Source organism: Cupressus sempervirens, chromosome 10 (assembly GCF_028749045.1).
Source record: "Cupressus sempervirens isolate cs-2001-9-10 chromosome 10, ASM2874904v1, whole genome shotgun sequence".
NCBI lineage: Eukaryota > Viridiplantae > Streptophyta > Pinopsida > Cupressales > Cupressaceae > Cupressus > Cupressus sempervirens.
Window position 1 is genome coordinate 463787331 of NC_143127.1, and position 18846 is coordinate 463806176.

The 18846-nt window shown below is 35.2% G+C and overlaps 1 protein-coding gene across 3 annotated transcripts in view; it reads left to right on the forward strand.

Moving 5' to 3' along the window:
* The window catches only part of LOC149534706 (cyclin-C1-1-like), a 150449-nt gene extending 145039 nt beyond the window's left edge, over nt 1-5410 (forward strand). For 2 of the 3 annotated variants that reach the window (XM_089807530.1, XM_089807532.1), the window contains 3 exons: nt 4501-4648; nt 4769-4875; nt 5002-5410. In XM_089807530.1, the coding sequence (XP_089663656.1) occupies nt 4501-4648; nt 4769-4873 (253 nt within the window). In that variant the 3' untranslated portion in view covers nt 4874-4875; nt 5002-5410. The remainder of the gene's footprint in view (nt 1-4500; nt 4649-4768; nt 4876-5001) is intronic. The other variant, XM_089807531.1, reaches the window with a different exon arrangement.
* The last annotated feature ends 13436 nt before the right edge of the window (nt 5411-18846 follow it).

Below are 18846 nucleotides of genomic sequence, written 5' to 3' on the forward strand. Positions count from 1 at the left end.
TGCTAATGAACCTGTACCACTTCACCTTTTCAAATTAATTTCTCTTTCTTATATTACTTGCTGAATTAGAGATTCTGAGAGTCTCAGAAATGAATTCTTCATTCTACAAACAATTTCCTCAGAATCATTTTCAATATCGATTATGTTCACTTCTGGATAATTCAAATGTGCTCACTCACACATCCATTCATTCGAACAAGGCATTGTGGTGCCCATTTTCATTGTAAAGGTTAAGTGGTGTGAGGCAGAGTATTTGCTTACCCACACAATAAATCCGGTTTTCCCTTAACAAGAAATTTCGTGTCGAGGTAATTCCGCCAGCCGTGCTCTGCCCTTTCTTGCTCTGTGACAAGATAGAGCATTTCATCAGAGCCACATTTGTGATTGAGGGGATATATATATTGATCAAGTCAAACATTGAGATGGCAAACAATTATGGTAACTGTAAGGAGGCCAAGAACCATCACCAAGGCTTTTGGCAACACTTCCCAAAATTTTTCCTCGCCAAGTTAAATTTTGATCTTCAGGAGCAATTTGATAGTGGGTTATGTTCTGTCAATTTGGATGAAGTTCATCGTAGGATCTTTAATTCATCTTAAGCAGCCCAATATAATACCAAATACGCACAGTCAGAACATTAAAATTTCCAAGTAATTCTAATGAACAATAATGGTCTTGATAATACTTGCTGCTGCCATGATCAACTCACCTTCTATCCATATATTCCTCAATGTAGTTCACAATGAATTTGGCACAATATTTCTTTGTGTTGTTCACTGCAGCACCACACCCTTGTACGGTCTTTTCATTAGTCGTTGACTGCACTGTCCTCACTGTAATCAATGCGCACTTCACATGGCAGATCTTAGACTCAAGGTCTCTCTCTGCAACGACAATGCCATTCAATGTAACCTGTACCCAATATCACATTTTTAACAGTGAACTTCTTAGAGTTCAAATACAATTTATCTGCTGGATAGCCGATTTTTCATATCATTTTATTGTCCTTATTACTAACAGGCCTGGGAGTCGCCTGCTCTAATACCATGTTTTCAGGATCACAGCAAATGTAATGGCACTGTATATGTTTTTATGTGTTTTCCAAGTGCAGCTCCGAATGCATATATATAGGAGTAGAAGAGACATGTCTCTGTGTTAATCAATATTGGTTATTGTAAGTTAATTTCCATTAGACATTATTAACAACGATATATATATATATATATATATATATATATATATATATATATATATATATATATATATATTGATGATTAATCAACTGCAATAATGTTTAACCAATAACCATAGGAGATTAACTCTGGATCAATTCAATCTGACTGAAGCTACAACATTATCACATCTTGATCTACATTTGGTTATATGTGGACTAATTAATGACAATATGAATATATAGTATAAATATGCTGTAAGAACAAATATCACAACTACGAGTACTATACCTATAATTGGACCTGATCCAACTATTGGCCCCTCCCCTATGACATGTACTTGGAAATGCTGTATTTTCTAGCCGATTGATAACATAGATTTTGCAGTCTTTGAAATCAAATGAAAGCAGCATCAGTTCAGATATTTAAAAGCTTGTTAATTAGTTTAATAGTAAATAGAGTGTAAATGGTAGAGCAAAAGGATTAATCCAAAGAAAATATAAATTTGATAAAACTCATATATTCAAGAAAGTTTTTAAGCCAACTCAAAATGTATAAATGCCCTTGTCCTCCTTTTCAATCCCTAGTTCTTGGAAATTTGTTTGTAGTGTGCAAACAATTTGAACCACATGCGTTGGAGTCATTCTGAACAAATCACATAGACATATGGGAGAGAGTCTGATAGAAAATTAAGGCTAGTGGGCAATGAGCATTTAGCTTCAAAGATCAGTGTTGGACAACTATTTTTTATGTGGTTTAAAAATTATTTTTAATCTGGTTTATATTTAGTTCAGTGTGGAGTCAATTTATATAGTCAATTAAAAATTTTATTCTAACAATGGGTAATTGCAATGGACCTATAAGCCCCCCTTTTTATTAATAGGGAAATTAAAAAAAAATATTTAAAGAAAGAACAACTCTTACCATTTGTTTTTGATTATATGGATGAAACAGGTTTTAAGGGGTCCTTTACAACATAAGATGTCCAGCACCAAGCCCGAAAACAGCACAAAAGCAGAAGAAAGAGACAGGTGACTACTACACAGAAGCCAAGCTATCATATCCCAGAAACAATGAAAAACATTTGCAACCAAGTAGCCAACACAAAAACGAAGGATAGCCAAATACACCATTCTTACCATTTGTTTAACTACAGTGCATGCCCAAAAGCATTACCGATTTCCACCAATAGTGTTCCAGACTCTTGTGTTACCAGAAAGAGAGTATGTGAAATAACAAATGACGGAGGCATGGGAGTGCTTGTCAAAGTCTAAAAGATGGTCTAATACTTAGTCCAAAATAAGAAACAGAACAAGATATATAATGGCAACTACAAACTGTGGAGAGTGGTCAGGTTTCATGAAACATAGTCCAATTCTAAAGGTCCGAGGTTAACATCCATTTCATGTGCACACAACTTACAAATCATGTCACCTAGCCGTGCACAAAAGAACACATGCAAAGCTATTGGGCACAATTGTTCCTCAAGCCTTTGACTCTCGAACTAAGGATGATGTTAAATTGGCCTAGTCTAGTTGAGACAGCAGTTAGAGCAACAGAATTCATTTTGTTAACTTCTAAAAGATGGTCCAATGTTTAGTCCAAAACAAGAAACGGAACAAGATATATAATGGCAACAAAAACTGTGGAGAGTGGCCAGGTTTCGTGTAACATAGTCCAATTATAAAGGACCAAGGTTAACATCCATTTCATGTGCACACAACTTACAGATTATTTCACCGAGCCGTGCACAAAAAGAACATGTGCAAATATATGGGGCACAGTTTTTCTCAAGCCTTAGACTCTCTAACTAAGGATGATGTTAAATTTGGCTTTAGTCTAGTTGAGACAACGGTTAGAGAAAGATAATGCATTTGGTTAACTTCATATTCTAACGATAATAGATTTCTACAATCCATGATCTTATAGTTATTGTTTTGGATAAGATGTGTGTGAGTTCTTTATCATAAACATTTCGGAATATAATGATGTTTAAGAATGCCAAAAGATATTATGAAGCAGACCAAGATTCAATAAAAAATGGAGGGAAAGATATTACGAAGCAGACCAAGATTCAATAAAAAATGGAGGGAGGGTAGAGAGAGGAGAGAGAGAGAGAAATAAACAAATATAGAAAGGAAAAAAAAACAAGAAATAAAATAAAGAACAGAAGAAGAAAATACCATAAAGAACTAAAAGATACACAAATAAAGAAATGAAATAAGAGACATAAAACTAAAACAAGAACACAAAGATACCAAATAAAACTAAATAGATGCAAAGAAGAAAATTGTGTGAATGTGTGTTTGTACACAAACATAAATACATAAAAAGAGAAATATATAATAATAATAAGATACAGATTTATATACATATATACATCTGAATCTTATAATTATAAATTTTCTGTGTATACATATATATTTATTCCTTCTATTTAGTTTTAATTAGTATCTTTGTGTTCTTGTTTTAGTTTTATGTCCTCTTTTCATTTTAGTTCTTTATTTTATTTCTTGTTTTCTTTATTTATTTATTTCTCTTGGTGTATATGTCTCCTCTCTCTGCCTCGCCTCCCCTCCCCCCCCTTCTTTCTTTCTTTGATTCTCTGTTTTCTAATATCATTTGGCATTCTAACTCTTTTATTCTGACGATTTTATTCTGACGATGGATTCTTGAGAATGATTCAAAATGTTAATGATAAAAAATTCACAAACAATCTTAAGGAAAAACATTACTATAATAACTTCTTATTCTGTGTAATAATTTATAGAGATTATAATTTTGTAACTGTAATAACCATTCTGTATTCATCCAAACAGAAAGATCTTTTCGGCAGAAAATAAACCTTGTACTTGAGGAGAAGAACACACGAGACTTATTCTCTTGATACTCTCAGAATCTACGTAAGCTTTAGGGTCTAATTTATAATATTTTTATCTAGTTATTTTAATTTATAGTCGATTAAGTTATTGAAAGGAGATTATAATCTTGTAACTGTAATGACCATTCTGGATTCATCCAAAAGAAAGATCTTTTAGGCAGAAACTAAACCTTGTACTTGGAGAAGAACACATAGAGATCTATTCTCTTGATACTCTCAGAATCTACATAAGCTTTAGGTCCAATTTATAACATATTAGTCTGATAATTTTAATTTATAGCTGATTAAGTTATTGAAAGGACATAGGAAGCCTTATCCAGTATATTAAAAGGAAATAATGCTTAGTTTTTTAGATTGGGTTTTATTACCAGTACTTGTTTGTCTTGAGAGGTGATGCAAAGCACGTATAATTTGGTTCTCTTTGTAATCAGATACCTTTCTGTGTAGGTCACTGGTAAATGATTCGTATAAAACCGATTTGATATTGATTCATCCTCCTTATATGATAGCGTTGGCATGCATCTATGTTGCATGTGTTTTAAAAGAGAAGGACGCACATGCATGGTTTGAGGAACTTCGTGTTGATATGAATGTGGTGAGGTTCCTTGTAACTCACAGCACTCTTCATTATAATTGTGTTCTTGAATGAGCACCATCATTCTAGACAGTTTATAAGATATTTTTTCTTTATCCACGAGTCAATTGAAATGTGCAGATCAAAAACATATCGATGGAGATAGTGGACTACTATGACAACTGTCGTATCACCCCAGATGAAAAGACGAATGCAGCCGTAAATAAACTTCCACAAAGACACTGAAGGTGCCCGGATAGCTTTGCTCTGTGTTGGAACTTATTGTTACACCAATTTCTGATTAAAATTTTTATTGTTGAAAATCTAATAATATCGGACGACTTATTTTTGAAAAGGATTAATTTTGTCGTTAGGAAACAGCTGGAGGTTTTACTTTGGGAAATGAAGTCCAGTGATTGGCTGAGCTTGTTGAAGTCTGGATGAACATATGCTCTCCAAGCTTCACAGTAAACGATAGGATGGAGAGATGATAGACCAAGGGTACATTTTAGATCCCAAAATAAGCATTAGAATGCTTGAGTTAAAAAAAAAAATTAATAGTAAAAGATTGGATAATGTAGATATGTTCACAATCTCAATTTGATTATTTGAAATCCATAGATCCTGTTTCTAAACAGAGAAGAAATATTCTGCATTAACTTGCAATTTGGGATTCATATTAATGATTTGGACGTATCATGTCAAACAGATATTATTTGAAGTGTCTGTCAAAAATAGATACACTTGTTGTGGTAGTAAAGCTTGATGTATTTTTATTGGTTCCTTGCCTTAGCATTTCAAATTTACGCGTCACCATGCTTGTGTTATATCTTTTCTTTTTCACATGCCATTGTTAAATGGTTTGCATAAGTGGCCATATCTTTTATATAAATGTTTGTGTCACATAATAAATTTTCACCAAGATAAGCAAAGAGAAAATTGTAAGTCTTATGTGAAAATCGATTCTTACGATGCTCTGTAAAAATACTAGTTTTGGAACTACAGATGCTTCTGAAGGAATAAATGGTCAAAGTTCTATCTGGGTTGTGTTTGGCTTGAAATTCTTTTCTCCCACAAATAGCAGGAAATAAGTGATGTATCTAAAGAGAAGCATCCGAATACTACTAGATAACATGATCAAAATGGTTGCATGGAAGGATGGAAAATTGGGGAAGCCGTCTCGTGCATCCGGGCAACAATCTTCAAGGAAAAAACACTAATTGGTGGGTGCTTATATAAATGAATGGAAGCACAGTCCAGCGGAAAATGGTCATAAAAGCATTACACATTTTCTTGAATAGTAAACACAATCGAGTCCGCTAGTGCTTATTCTTAAATGATACACGTGACTGAGAAGCTATTTTTGTATAGGAGTACAAACATAATACAAATGAGCATACATGTATAATAGCAACAATTTCCTTTGTTCTCTTTTTGTTGCAATTGTGTATATAACTTTGCTGTTCGAATGAATGAATGAAAGATTTTTAATGACGTCCACGAGGCCATAAGCTTAAGGGACCCACCTAAAACTCCTAGTCAGTCTGATGTGATTTCTCCAACCTGTCTCTTTTGTTGTGAATCTGCATAAGTAAAATGACCCCTTTGAGGAGTCTTGGTCCTTCAAAAAGGTCTTTTATGTTGTTCACTTTTAATGTTTCTTTGTGTTGGCTGCGAATGTTTTTGTATGCCGTACAATCTTTCATATAAAGTGCCACTTTGTTTCCACCACACCTTCGTTGCAAAATCTACAAATTCTGTCCTCCCACTCTTCCTTAGGGACCTTCCATCTACCAGTTTCACATCTCAAACAGTGGGAACTAGATCTAAATTGAGCGATTAGGATTTTTGCCTTCCTTTGATCCTTCATATAGAGCATAGCTATCACAACCCCTAGATCAGGCTACCAAGCTATCATGAGGATTTCAATCTCTTACCCCAAGTAGATGTGTAACCTAATAGGAATTTATGTGATTAAGTTCACGTTTCTAGCTCGTTTTCTCTTTGTAAAATCTGAATTCCTTTGTGACCTTTGCATTGGAATACTTCAATTCTAATGTTGTTCATCTAGGTGGAACCCCACTACTTATTAGTAATAAAATCATTTAGGTGGAACCCCACCACTTATTAGTAATACAATTTACTGTATAAGTAGCCTCTTTCACGGAGCACTAGCTATTCAAACATAAAAAAACAATATGGGGCATAGGTAGAATGATATATAGCATACGTGTATGACATGGTGTGATAAGACGAGGTCCTGTAACATGATGGGATGACAAACAGAGGTAATTGGGAAGCTTAACAGTAGACGTTATGGTGCAGGAGCACGTCTGCGACAAGAAGATAACATGCAACATTATTTATGCATAATTATATTGTGACAGAAAGTTTGGTGGCAATAGGAAGACAACCTGCAATATGACTAAAATGCAGAGCACAAAGCAAATATCAAAAAGTTTTGAGTTTGAAATCTACAATTTGAAATGTTTGTGTGAGTTTAGAGTTTTATGTTTTAAAATAAATGTCCTTTTTTTTTGTGGTGGAAATGTTTAGGTGGCATTCTTATAAGCCTACCCAACATTATCTACTTAGGACTTAGTATGAGTTTGTTTTAGATTATTTTGGGTGTGTTAAAAGTTTCTAATTTTTGAAAATGTTTATGGGAAAAATCAAAAGGAAGAAAATGATGAATATTCCTAAAGCACCATGTGTAGGCATTCAAAATGTAACTGCTACAAGAAAGCTATGATGGATTTTTGGGAGTTACATTAGAAGGTGAATATTCCTAAAGCACCATGTGTAGGCATTCAAAATGTAACCGCCACAAGAAAGCTATGATGGATTTTTGGGAGTTACATTAGAAGGTTTTTGAAAAAGAGAAAGAGTGCATATTGTAAGAGCGATTTTTGAAGAGAGATTTTTTAGAGAGATTTTTTTTTTGGGAGAAAGAGAATAGAATGAAGTTCTTGAGTTTTCCTGTAATTTTCTTAAGTTTCTAGTGTTGTACAGATGTGATTGTGTAGTATTCTACATACATTTTTCTATTTGTATTTAGATCAACATCTTGGAAGAAATCTGAAAATCAGATCTTAATAGTTTAATATTTTCTTATTTTTCATTTCCTATCAGCCGGATCTCTCTGTTGTTTTGAGAGTGGTCTTTGCATGGTGATTTTCTAAAGGTTTTGAAATCCCTCTGCATCACGTTATGGGGCTGCATGAGATGACATAGATTGGATTGTAGATTGCGCAGTTAAGAGGATTTCGACGGATGGGAAATGCACTGACAAGAAATTTTAAAAATTGTTGATATATATATATATATATATATATATATATATATATATATATATATATATATATATATATATATATATATATATATATATATATATATATGAAACACCACGACATGTTAGCAAGCCATTTAATTTTGTACTTTCGATGGGATGTCGGGGGAAAACATGTGGCGAGCTGTGGGACACGCTAAAATCACGTGTAGTTTCTGTGATTTTGTTGCAGATTATAAGGAAAAAATCGATGTTATGAGATCAATTATTTTGCATCATGCATGATATGCGTTGTGTTGTCGACTTTGTTTCTAGCTCCCTTTGTTCAGGTGGGTTTTGTAGAGACAACAACAATAGGTTTTGGCGGACAACAAAAGCTTGGCAACATGGGACACAAGTTTACTAGGTAATATACGTTTACATGCACTCAATAATGATTTTAAGTTTTCCATAATTTTAAAATTGTGAATTAAGATGATGATTTAAATGGTTGTCAAGCTATATTTCTAGGGTTCGAAACTCTAAAGCTCTTAAGATCAAGTTTTTAGTTATATGATGAAGGGCCGCACCACCCTTACCAACTCATAACCAAGAATGCAACAATATGGAGGCAAGAGAGATAAAATGCTTCCCAAGAAATTTTATTATACTTGAAAATCCTTACAACACCCACAAGATGATATCATAGATATGACTTCTTCAAAAAGAAGTTTACAAATTCTTCAACATAAGAGAAATCCCAAATAAGAGTCTTCACACCAAGAGCTTCACCAAGACTTCTACTTGAAGAGCTACACCTTTAGAACTTTCACACCTTGAAGTCTTCGCACCTTCCAGCTTTCACATCTTGGAGCTTTCCTTCCAAAGCTTTCCACCTTCCAACTTTCCACTTTGAAGCTTTAAAAATTACATTTCTTTTATGGATTACAACAAATATTAAATGCATGATTTAAGGAACTTTCCACAAACTTCTAAGTTGCCACCTACACACCTCGATCAATGGAATGACAACTATTTTTATTTTATTTTATTTTTCTATTATGCCACTTATGCACCTCGAAAATAGAAATCCCCCACCCCCCCCATTTTTTTCTTTTCTCCTTTTTCCCTTTTTATTTATTTATTTATTTCCTCTAATTTTCGTCACTTTCTCTCTCCTCCAGATTTAAAAAAATAAAAATAAAAATAATTTTTCCCATGCAAGATGGTTCTGCATCAGACTCCCCTTGTAGATAGAAAAGTGTGTCCCACACTTTGATGCCAAAAAGAAATATCTACAACCATCTTCATCTTCACCGAAGATTTCCACCTCAACGAGGACAAGAAAACCACCATGCAAATCCTCCACATCTGCATCACTCTATTCTTGCAAGCTTTTCTTTTTCATAGCTATATCTATGCTGAAAAATTTACACATCCAACATTTCTCTTTGAACAAATGCTTCATGAAAAGCATATTATTTTTTGACATCGTGTTTGCCAGTTCTTCATGCACCTTGTCATGTTTTCAAAAGAAGAGATAGCTCCCCTTTTGAGAGAAGGGCTTCTTAGTTTTGGAGCTTTATTTCCAGGGTTTCAAACTCTAAAGTTTCTTAAGACCAAGATATTGGTTTTTATAGTGTTTAAAGCTCCAACATTACTCTGTGAATGAATGTTTCATAATCAACACATAAATTTGTGCTGGCTTTTACCCATGTACCATGCCATTTTTTGTGTCAAGATAGCTAGATCTTTTTGAGAGTCTTACTAGTTTATTTGTAGGGTTTTAAACTCTAAAGTTTCTTAAAGCCAATGTGTGTTTTATCTAGGGTTTGAAGCTCTAACATTTTTGTTGTCAACAAATGTTTCATAAACAACGCACTATGGTCTAGTGTCATGTTTGCCTTCATGCTCCTATTTTGTTTTTTGTCACCACAGGATGTCTTTTTTTTATCACATTGGGAGTAGAGTGCAATGTCTGTTTATCTATGACAGTGTCATTGTGTGCTATCTGATAACTGGCTTGAAGATTCTCCGTGGTGTTGATGCAAGGTCTCATTTTCTTTTGGGGAATTTTCCTAGTTGTACCTACCAATGGGTAAGAATGGTGTTGCCTGCTATATATTTTTTGACGAGTATTGTTTATATTATGTTTTTTTGTTTTAATTTGTATTGTGTTATAAATTTTATTTTGTGCAACTTTGTGTTTACTGTCTTTGCAGGATTTATTTTCTTTGAAAGCTAAATCTATGCTAAGAATTCTAAATATCCAACAATTCTCTGTGAACAAATGTTTAATAAAAAACATATTATTTTATGATGTCGTGTTTGCCTATTGCTCATGTACAATGCCATTTTTTTGTTAGAATAGATAGCTCCCCATGACACATTACCAAATTGAAATATTTATTATTGAATGAATTATTTTTCTTTGTAATGATGAAACAAGAGCATCCCAATGCCTTTTTATTATTTTTTATGGTTTTTTGTGTCCCTTCTATCTTTTGGACACATTCATTTGGCTTTTCCTACCACTACTTCCATGACATGAAAGGAAAATGTGATGCAATTTCCTTTTGCTTTCCATGAAAGAAAGTATTAGTTGTGTAAATCATTAGAGTGGAATGGGCATCCTCTAATGCATAGTCATAGCATCATGGCAAATTGACAAATATTCTTGCTCATATGTATTACTAATGTTAGCAATATTTTGAATTGTTGGTTATGGTGGTATTGAATAGTTTATTGTTATGTCAATTGACAACCCAACAACGCAGGTGTTGTAGCATAACATTGTGTTCAATTCCGTCGACTCTTGAAAATAAACTGTATCGTACCTTTTAGCTCACACACTCAAAGTACTATGTGATCTCAAACAATTTGTCTTAAGATCTTAGCATATATTTTTAACACATAAAAATGAGTTGTGTAAATCATTAGATTAGAGTGAACATCATTTTAAGAACATATGTAGCATTATGGCAAATTGATAAATATTGTTGGTAACATGTATCACTATTTTGAGCAATATTTTGAATTACTAGTTATGGTGGTATTAAATGATTGACTATGTACGCCAATTGACAGTACAACACCACACATATACCTTTTTAACTCACAGATTCAAAGCGTTGAGTGTAGTGCCTCTCCCATTTGACTTCTGTAAGTCATCCTGATGGATGCAACCTTGCTGATCTTTTGTTGAGATGGGATAAGGATTGTGACCTTGAGTGGCCTACACCGTCGAGGTGTTTGGATTTATGTTTCTGTATCAGTTGCTTTGATTATGCTTTTGACTGATCTTTGAGATTATGATGTGATTTATGGTTCACTAAGGTTTGTGCCAGTGGTTACTAGGATCGATGTGGTATCATGAGGTTGTTTCGTGATTACCTTGAGATGTGTGCAGAGATTGCACTATGTTCTATTACCATGCTACACTGGACTAGGTTCCTGTAGCTGTGATTAGTCATGTTTATGACTGTGTTTGCTTATGTGTTTTGAATGCCTTTTTAATGTAGAGTATTCAATCTTTATTAAATGCATTAATGATTAGAAATGGATTGTTCATGTGGGATTATTTGGTTATGTGCTGCAGACATTTACTTTGTTATATTTTTGATCTGAGAGATATCTGTTCTTATGTGATGTTTTACATTTGAGAGGACCTGAGGGTCCGATGTTCACTTTGATTTCAGTATCATAGATATTAGACTACTATGCTGTTCAGTTGATCATATTGCATGACGATGCCATTTTGAGATGACAGTGTGTTTTATGATGATATCTAGTTATCCGGTATTTGGACATACATCTGATTATGTTATGTGATGGATTTAATGCTATGGTTATTTACTTCATTCCTGCGTTGTTATGCTTTATGCGAACGTGAGTGATGTAAATAGATTATTTTAATATAATTAATTAAATGGTTAAATTAGGTGATTTAATGCATTTATTGCGTTGGCTATGTTATTATATGCAATTGCACTTGATCGTGTTGTTTAGTGTGCATGATTTATATCCTTGACGGTGGCACATGGAGTTAGTGATTCAGCCATTCATATTTTACCAATGTCGTCCTTATATGGTCGACGTATCCTTTATTAAATATTTAAAGTAAACCTTTCAGTGATTATTTAATTTGAACTCATTTGCATTATGTGATTAGACCAATAAGCGTGTCTGTGCATTTAGAGGTTCGCATTGTTGCGAAAGTTATTAAGGAGATTTATGTGTTTTTTAATTTTCAGGCTTTTTAATTGATTTATTTTAATTTTTGGTAGCTTTGCCATAGATGAATTCTTATTTATAGGAATAGCCTGTTTTTGTTTGGGTCGATTCGGGGTTTAACTAGATTGGCTGGTTAAATGCCTTGATCGATTATTCACCCGAAAAGTGAATAAGTATCCAAAGAGGAATTTAATTCTTCACTTCTCACTTTCGAATTGAAAATTTGGAGAGTAAAACCCAAAATCCTCTTCATGAGGATTTACTGTTTTGTTCGTTGTGAGAGCTATGGGCGTGGGATCGTCGCGAGGTTGAGCTCGTTGGATCCAGCTCAGAGAAACCTTGGATTGCTACGATTTTCAGCCACTTCTGCAGGCGTTTTATTTTCTGGTTCAGTTTTTCGTTTTGCCCTTTTGGTTGTGAGGTAGGGCTTTCCCGTTTTATGGTTTATTCTCCGTTTCTGCTTCTATTTTTGGTAGTAGTTTGTTTAGAGGCTGAGAACTAGTGTTCCCCTCCATTTTTGTATGCTAGTTCTACCCAGTTGGGCGGGTACGAACATTTCCTTATTTTTCGAAATGAGGGTTTGGGATTTTGCACCGTTATGCTAGCCTTTTTTGCATACGGTGTCCGATTCCATTTATTTTTGGATTTTTTGGATTTTTGAACCCAAAGGCCAAATGGGTTTTTATTTTGAATTTTTTTTTAAACTTGGAGTTTTTACCTCGTTTTGCGTGCTGCCCTGTTTTCTTGAGTTTTCTTGGCACAATGTGGGTCATGGACTTGGATCATCTGTTTGGATATCAGTCAGACCACTTTTGCATGTTTATGTTGCTTTGGGATGCATCCGTACTCTCGACGTTGTGTTCGGTTGAGTGATTTTATACCTGTTGTTATTGTTTTCTTTTAGACCTTTGCTTTTGTTTCGTGAACGCTAGGATTCGTGTAGAATCCATACTCTCGGATTGAGGCCGGTTGAGTAAGTTCATGATGTTTGGTCTTGTTACATCATTGGGATTCATGTAGAATCCATACTCTCGGATTGAGGCCGGTTGAGTAAGTTCATGACTTTTGGTCTTGTTACATCATTGAGATTCATGTAGAATCCATACTCCCGGATTGAGGCTGGTGGAGTGATTTCAAGATGTATGGTTTCTTTGGCTTTGGGATTCGTGTAGAATCCATCCTTCCCGTGTTGCTTTCAGTTGGGTGTTTTCTTTGCATTGTGTTCTCATTCTTGTCCTTGTGTTATGATCTTTGTGATGGTGGTGCGCCACACACGAGTACGTGCGCGTACGTTTGTCGGAGGACTTGCAGGTCTTGACCTTCCATGTCTTTTCTGGAAGTTTTGATCATTGGGGTTGGGATGGGAGTATGCATGCCCACGGGCACTTGTCGTAGGATGAGCATGGGTAGGGTAGGGTAGCATCTGGAGGGGGCTTCTATCTCATAGCCCGGCGTTCATGGCGCCAGAGGTTGACGGAGGATAAGAAGTTTTAAGCAAGTGATAACTAAATACAATGTGTGATTGTTAATAAAACTTAAGATAAGTAAAATGTGTGAGCACCCGATTAAGTTCGAGGACACAATGTGTGTGCACCCGTTTAAGTTTGAGGACACACGATCCCAGCTTGAGCTTTTTAATGCCAAGCGACTCTGCAGGATGTTAGCCCCTAATTAGTAGCCTTTTGAGTGTCTGACCAGGACATGTACTCCTTGCATTGTCTTAGGTTCCTGGTTGCAGCCATCATACTGTCTGGTGTGAGTGTTAGCCTTGGATGTTGTGCTTTATGTGTGTTTGTGGTTGGATCATTATCTCCATTAGCACGGCGGGTGTGGACCTATGGGTGCCACGTGGTTGGGAGGCGTAGCTACCTTCACCACTATTAGGGATCAGTGTACAGAGACGATCTTTTGTCCTAGTGCGATCATTGTTGGATGTCTTCACTTGGTACTTCGAGTTTCGGAGTATGCTTTCTTGTGATTTATGCTTTCATTGGGATGCTTGTATATCATGTTTAGATGATGTTATTTTATTTGACGCATTCCCTTATTATGATGTTTAGCATATGAGTAGATGCTGTGAATTGTTGTATTAGCATATCTTTTGCTTACTGTTGTTTAGCATGTGATAGGTGATGTTATCTACTATAGGATTATCTTATGCGTTATCACTAGCATGTTAGATTTTCTTATGTTGATATTGTGCATGTTTTTAGTAGCGACGTCCCTATTACGACAGTACCGACGATCTGGTCGGTGGCTTGGGATGTTACGCGCGGGGGATGGCTAGGACCCACGATGGTCTTATGATGCTATTGACGGATGGGAGGAACCACGTACTTATTTTGGTTGTTTAGTTTCTTCTGGTATTTCTGTTTACTGCGATGTTAATTTCAGTGCGTTCTTTGCTGTTATGGTTTAGATGGATAGATGTTCCTCTTCCCTTTCTGTTGCTACTTTCGAGTGTTCATTCCTCGATTTGTGTGGATCCGGTACTCCCTAGTGTGGAGGTTTTCCTCTGTGTTTTTTCCTTTTTTTTGAGTTCTTTAAGTGTTTTCATGTTTCTATGGGCGACATTTTGTCAGCATTGTGCGACATAATAATGTATCGCACGCCCATACAAATTGTGTCGTACAATACTGTAAAGTATCGCACGCCTTCTTGAGAAATGTCGTACGACACTAGAAGAGTGTCGCACGCCTTCTTTAGAAGTGTCGTACAATCCTGTAAAGTATCGCATACCTTCTTGAGAAATGTCGTATGACACTGGAAGAGTGTCGCACGACTTAAGAAGAAGTGTCGCCCTCCCTTAGTAAGAAGTGTCGCACAATTTTTTGTAAAAACCTGCGCGTGCCGTCAGCGGGCACTTTTCTTCGTGATCCAAAATTTTTGAGAGTTGTTTTGGATACCCTTTTGGGTGTTCTTCGACCCTATGCTGTTTCTTTTTGGATTCTGTCGGCTTCTCTTGTAATCTTATTCTCGTGTTTCTGTTTTTGTCTCTTGGGGTTTAAAATATATCGTTTAAGTATAAGAAGATTTCTTATACTTAAGATATATTTTAATATATGTGACGAATCTTTTGAGATAGGTTTCAGACCTCTCGGAGATAAGTTATGGATTCTAGGAAATTTCAAGGCTTCAGAAATCCAGACTTAGCCAATTTTCAGGGCTTCAGGATTTCAAGCTTAGCCAAATTTTAGGATTCTGCATTTTACCCTAGCTTGGTGTTCTGTTGGTGAGTGGTCGTTTCTTGAGCCCTCATATTGTTTGTGGTGGTTGTTGGCTTTTGTTCGTGTGTGTCAGTTGGTAGTGGCGTTCGAAGATCTATTGGTTGCCAGGATTGTGGTGAAGTCTTCCATTGCGATCTTTGTGATCCCTGTATGATGTTGTCTTGTGCATTCATACTTGTAAAAAAAAAAATATTCTGGCTTGTATTTCATCCTTGTTTCCAAGGATCTCCGGGTGGGGCATTACATTGAGTCTAAGCGATCGACTTTGGCCATGTTGCTATTCTCTGCAACACTTGTATCCTACTGACTCATAAATAGTTTTGAAGGCATGACTAGTAGTATGTGTTCCTCCACCTTGACCTATCGTAACACAGATTCCTCCTCCATTGGCACCATCTCATGTACATGAACTTGTAAGGGGGGAGGATTAATACGTCTAACCTATCAAATTTGCATCTAGGATGCTTGTGCGCTTCATATGCTTCCACTTGAGAAAGCTTAAGCATCATCTCTTGATTTGCTATGGCAATCCTTGTTGTAAGGTCCTCTGAACACTTCTTATGCAATGCCTCCTACTGTGAGGAGTGAAAGAGATCTTGATGGTATTCCTCTTGGTACTCCTAGAGATAAGCTTGTTAATCTTGCACTAGTACATTTGACCCCATTTTTCGACTTGGGTTGGTCAAAATTTGGACCAACCAATTGGTCGAAGTTTTTCTTGTCAAAATTTCAACCAACTTACTCGTTGGTCGAAAACTTTCCAGAGCCTTGGTGCAATTTCTACCAGGAATTGGTCAAAATTTCGACCAATGCTTGGTTGAAAACTACCAGGCATTGGTTGAAATTTCTACCAATGCTTGGTAGAAAACTTTCAGGCATTGGTTGACATTTCGACCAATGCTTGGTCGAAAAATTTCAGGAATTGGTCGAAAGTTCGACCAATTCTTAGTCAAAAAATTCCAGGCGTTGGTCAAAATTTTGACCAATGCTTGGTAGGAAACTGCCAGGCATTGGTCAAAATTTCGACCAATGCTTGGTAGGAAGCTGCTAGGCATTGGTCAAAATTTTGACAATTTTTTTTTTTTTGAGGCATTCTATAAAACAGTTCACATGCCTTGCCTATGATTTGACATTTTGCATGCATTCTACACTCTCATCCTGATGATGGATTAGAGAGGGTGATCTGAAACAATGATGCTAAAAAACACACAATCAAATCCAAAATGAACTTGCATTACAAATGGATTGTGGAAATCTGATATTGTTAATTGTGCATGCATTTCTACGAGGACAATCACAACTTAAACATATATAAATCTATTATATATATGTTTAAGTTGTGATTGTCCTGGTAGACATGCATGCAAAATTAACAATATCAGATTTCCACAATCCATTTGTAATGCAAGTTCGTTTTGGATTTGATTGTGTGTGTTTTTTAGCATCATCATTTCAGATCACTCTTCGTAATCCATCATCAGCCAGATGAGAGAGTGTAAGATGCATGCAAAATGTCAAATCATAAGTAAGGCATGTGAACTGTTTTATAGAATGCCTCAAAGAAGCTAAGATTATTGAAATACTTACAAGGGTGTGAGGCACTTCATATTTGTTGATCACACAATATGGTTTAAGAACTCCTCTTCACTAATTAACTTGCACCACAAACCGACAATCTTCATCTTTGTTGTGGGCTCCTATCCCCTATGTGAGTGCTGATGTAGAAGCCGAAGTGGAAAAAAAAAGTGAAAGCGTGTTGAATAAGGTTTCTAACCTCGACTTGGTCAACATTGTTTATTTAAGGGCTATGGATTGGGCAATTCTTTAATGTTCGGTAATTAGGGGTAGCATTGCATCCTCTTTAACTGTTGCATGTACATCCCTAGGAGGAAATAGGTTGTTGGTTGCTTCTTCTGGCCTAGAAGGTTATGACTATAATAAAGACTAAGCTCAATCAAATATTCCCAAGTTCACAGTAGCTTCTACAATTTCAATTGGTTACTGTATGAATGCAGAAAATAACTGTTTACCAAATGTATGTACTAGTGGAGTCAATCTCAAGCACCAGAAAAAAACTATATATATAATACGTTCCATTCGGACACATGACAACAACAAAGATTTTGAGTTCATTTGAATATTCTCAGTTCAGTGCAGTAAGCTCAACAAAATGATTTAATCAAGCTAAAGTGAAACCCTTAGATAGGTTGCCATTTGTCTTGTGTCGCAACAAGTTCAGATCAAAAAAGATATGACATCCCATCATTCCCTGGAATCTTTGGAGACAAATATGTAAATAGAAGCAAGCTTAGTAGATACCTTCATGAATCTTAGTTGCTTAACAATGTGACAGTGTTAAAGCTTTATTATTTGCTTCCATATTTCTCTTTCTTGGTTGAAAATATTTGTACTTCAAGTGCATACATGTTTAAAAAGAATTAATCAGTGACTAAGGCAGAAAAATATGTAAATGTATCCACTATGGGTCCCTCCTTGTTTGAAATTCTCTATCATCATAAAAAATAAACATAATAGGAAAAACAATAAACACACAAATCCTTGTTTTTTTAAAATTTCATATCAATTATAGATAGAAAAATCACTAGTGTATTCCCCGTGTTTTAACCAAGCACAAAGGAAAAGCCATCATCCATAAGAAATACATAAGATTTTTTACAAATGCTAAAACGTATAATATAATTCAATTGGAATTATAACTACTTAGTCATTAACATTGGTGAAATCTAACAAATTCCTTAAATGCTCCATGGAAATGAAATTTGCTAGAGAATAATGATGTAGAAGGTAACCAAGTACACAAAAATAAGGTTGATCACCCATATCAACTAGAATTTAGTCTAAAATAACTTCATCTTCACTTAGATTTATTATTAATTGAGTGTAAGCCATTTGCTTTCAAATAATTGAAACTTCCCTCTAGCTCATGTTACCAATTTCATAATTTAAGACAAGTTTCAATAACAAATTAGTTTTCAAAATATCAACACATTGTTAATGAGAAAGTATTTAAGCACTGACTTGACTTTTGTGCTTCACAAGTTACTGTTGTCTTTGCCTTTTTATCAACAGTAATTTTAGGTTTTGTAGATTACTCCAACAAAGTCCTCTTCTTGCCAACACTCTCAACCTTTCATCAAGAAGGTCTTAAATGAGCTATAAGCTAGAATAAAAAAAAAGAATAATACCTTCCCAAATGGAAACCTTCCAATCCATCATCATACCATGGGTGTCATTTGATTCATGTCCTTGTCACTTTCATCTTCAAAAATTCTTCTGAATCACTGTCACTTCTTCTTGCAAAACAATTAGATATTGGGTCACTTATGAAAACCTTGTACAGTCCAAAAATATATAATCTCCACAAGATATTAATGTGAAAATAGTATAAGATGAGGAACAATATTCATTTTTGCACTACTACAATCTCTCATCAGTTTTAAATAAGAATGAACCAAAAAAAAAGAAAA